We start from the raw sequence: 2,494 nt of genomic DNA on the forward strand, positions 1-2,494 counted from the left end.
TGGCTTTACACACCTCGGGTATGAACTTGCAGATGGTACTTGCTTCAACCCTGAAGCTGTACTGCAGACTTTGATAGGAATTTCCAGTGGCTAAAAAGCGGAGGGTGACAGCCAGCTTGAGTCCAACTTGAAGGGGTTCCCTCATGAAGGTGGACTGCTTCTGCAGGTGAAGGGTTAACTTCTCAACCATCTCTTGGAACAGGTCAGGTGTGATTCTGAGGTAATTTTTGTAGCCCCTTTGATCTTCCTTGTGGAGTTCAGTCAATAGACTGTCATACTGTCCAAACTCGTGCCTTCTGGTTAACCATTCACTGACCCACACTTTCCTTTGTATTTTTCTTCGAGGTGGGGTTGCCTTTTGTTTCTCTTCTTCCTCTGCCAGACTTTTCTGCTGCTCTCCAACAATGGCTAGAGCAGCTGCCAGGTATAGGTATCTTCTCCTATTTGCAATGGTGTCTCTGACAGTAAGCATTGTTGTCTCTTCCACAGCCAATCCAAGACTGTCCTCGGGTTGGAGAAGCTCCGTTTTTATATGGCGTGGCCAAGTCGGCACGACACCATCCGAATTGCGTGAACTCGTTGTGCCAAGGCGGGAAGTGCGCAAACTATGAGTGAACTCGTCGTGAACTCGTCGTGGCAGTTTGTGTCAATGTCAACATGAACAGGCACGCATTCGTGAACTCATCGTGAACTATGCGTGAACTCGTCGTGAACGGTGCGGGAACCTCCCAGTTCATGTCACAAAATGTCACGACTTGCCACGACAAATTTGTGGCAAAAAGTCGTGCAAGTGTCAGCCTGGCATAAGTTATCACCTAACTGGCCCCTCACACATTAGTGACCACCGAGTGTCCAGCTCCCTTCCGCCTTCCCCCTCACTGCTGTATCTTACAGTTTGATGATACCGCCCTCCGACACTGAATCTACTATCAACGTCACACCCTTGAAAGTACAGTCCTTCTACAGCGGAGAAGCATTCGCCTGGATTCAGTACGCCGGTATGCTAAGTCCAGTTTCGCATCAAGGGCGTGACTCAGTCAAGCACAAGCCGACTATGTTATTTCCTTGGGAATATAAGATTGGCTTTGTGACCAAGGGGACAACTCAACAGTGTACGAAGCCCTCAAACTTACCTTCTAAAGCAGTACTCACCATCGCCAGCCGTCCGCATAACCAGACTTTTTTAGCTCTCCCAACAACCATTGAGAGACCAAAAGGCTTCTCTCACCCTGCAACCTGTAGCCGACGGCTCTCCTCTTGAAGTGAATGGTATGGCGCCTACTCGAACCTGTATGCGCTGCCATCCCCGATGACTACATTTTCCCCATGAAGGACCTAATGACCAAAGTCGATGCCCTTATGTACAGCCACTTCACCACCTTCAAAGACCTCCATCAACGCCTCCACTCCTAACAAAGTGGACAACCATTAAACATTGACTGAAGCTGGCGTGAAAGAGGTAGAACACAGATGCCTACCATGTGACGTGCCAGAGTAGCGACAAAGCCATCCACCACCCACATATACCATACCTCGCTTACGCCCCAACCAATGACCTCCCCAGCCACTTACTGGTGCTCATCGGTCGCAGTTATGCTACTACCACTCCAGATTCTGGGCTGCTGCGAAGAAACATGCGAATGGTTGTCCGTGGACAAAAAAACGTGTAAGTAGGGCATCGCTTGCGACAGTGGCCTACCATTACTAATCTTTTCTTTTTACATGATGCAGGTATGGACATGCAATTTTTGATAGACATAGGGGCTTGCTGTTCTCTTCTGCCAAGGCCACTCTCCAGGACAAGACGTAGTCTGTCTAAAGCTGCCAATGTATTTGGAATCCCCACCCATAGTTACAAGAGCTTCACATTATCGTTTAGAAGCGTCAAATATCACCAGAAGTTTCTCGTTGCCGACGTCCCATTGCCAATCCTCGGTGCGAATTTCCTCTCACCTTATCAGCTCCTGGTGGATGGTGTTCACCGATGGCTATTAAACGCTGAATTTTGCTTTTCAATACCTCTCCAACCAGCCCCCTTTGACCTTGCTCTCCCCATCAGTGCACACACGGATGTCTACTCTCACCTACTCATGGCATACCCGGAAGTCTTCTGTCCAGAATTTTGGCAAACGTCCACGGTTCTCGCCAAACATGGTATTTGTCACCATATAAAGATGACGGCAACCCTAGCTTTTGCCAGAATCCAGTATTTGGCAAAGGATTGTTTGGCAGCCACTAAATAAACGCCCGCCAAAATGTTAGAAATGGGTCTTTGCCAAAAGACCATAAGCCCATGGTCATCACCCTTACACACCATACTGAAGAAAGATGGCTCTCTGCTCCACTTGTTGGCCTGAAGCCCTTCCCATGGAAACTACGACATCTGCCTCAAGTCCATTAGCCTGACTCTGTGGGTGGATAGAGGGATTTAGTATCCCTGAGCATGTTACTTCTGACATTAGCGAATCTCTTGGAAATCCCCCTATATCAGACA

At 48.5% G+C, this 2,494-nt stretch overlaps 1 protein-coding gene across 1 annotated transcript; it reads left to right on the forward strand.

Annotated features, from left to right (window-relative positions):
• The first annotated feature begins 1,733 nt into the window (after positions 1-1,733).
• Positions 1,734-2,243, forward strand: LOC137649291 (uncharacterized). Its single transcript, XM_068382277.1, has one exon. It carries the CDS (start codon positions 1,734-1,736, stop codon positions 2,241-2,243), a length of 510 nt encoding a protein of 169 aa, XP_068238378.1.
• The last annotated feature ends 251 nt before the right edge of the window (positions 2,244-2,494 follow it).

Source organism: Palaemon carinicauda, chromosome 11, assembly GCF_036898095.1.
Source record: "Palaemon carinicauda isolate YSFRI2023 chromosome 11, ASM3689809v2, whole genome shotgun sequence".
Classification (NCBI taxonomy): Eukaryota; Metazoa; Arthropoda; class Malacostraca; order Decapoda; family Palaemonidae; genus Palaemon; species Palaemon carinicauda.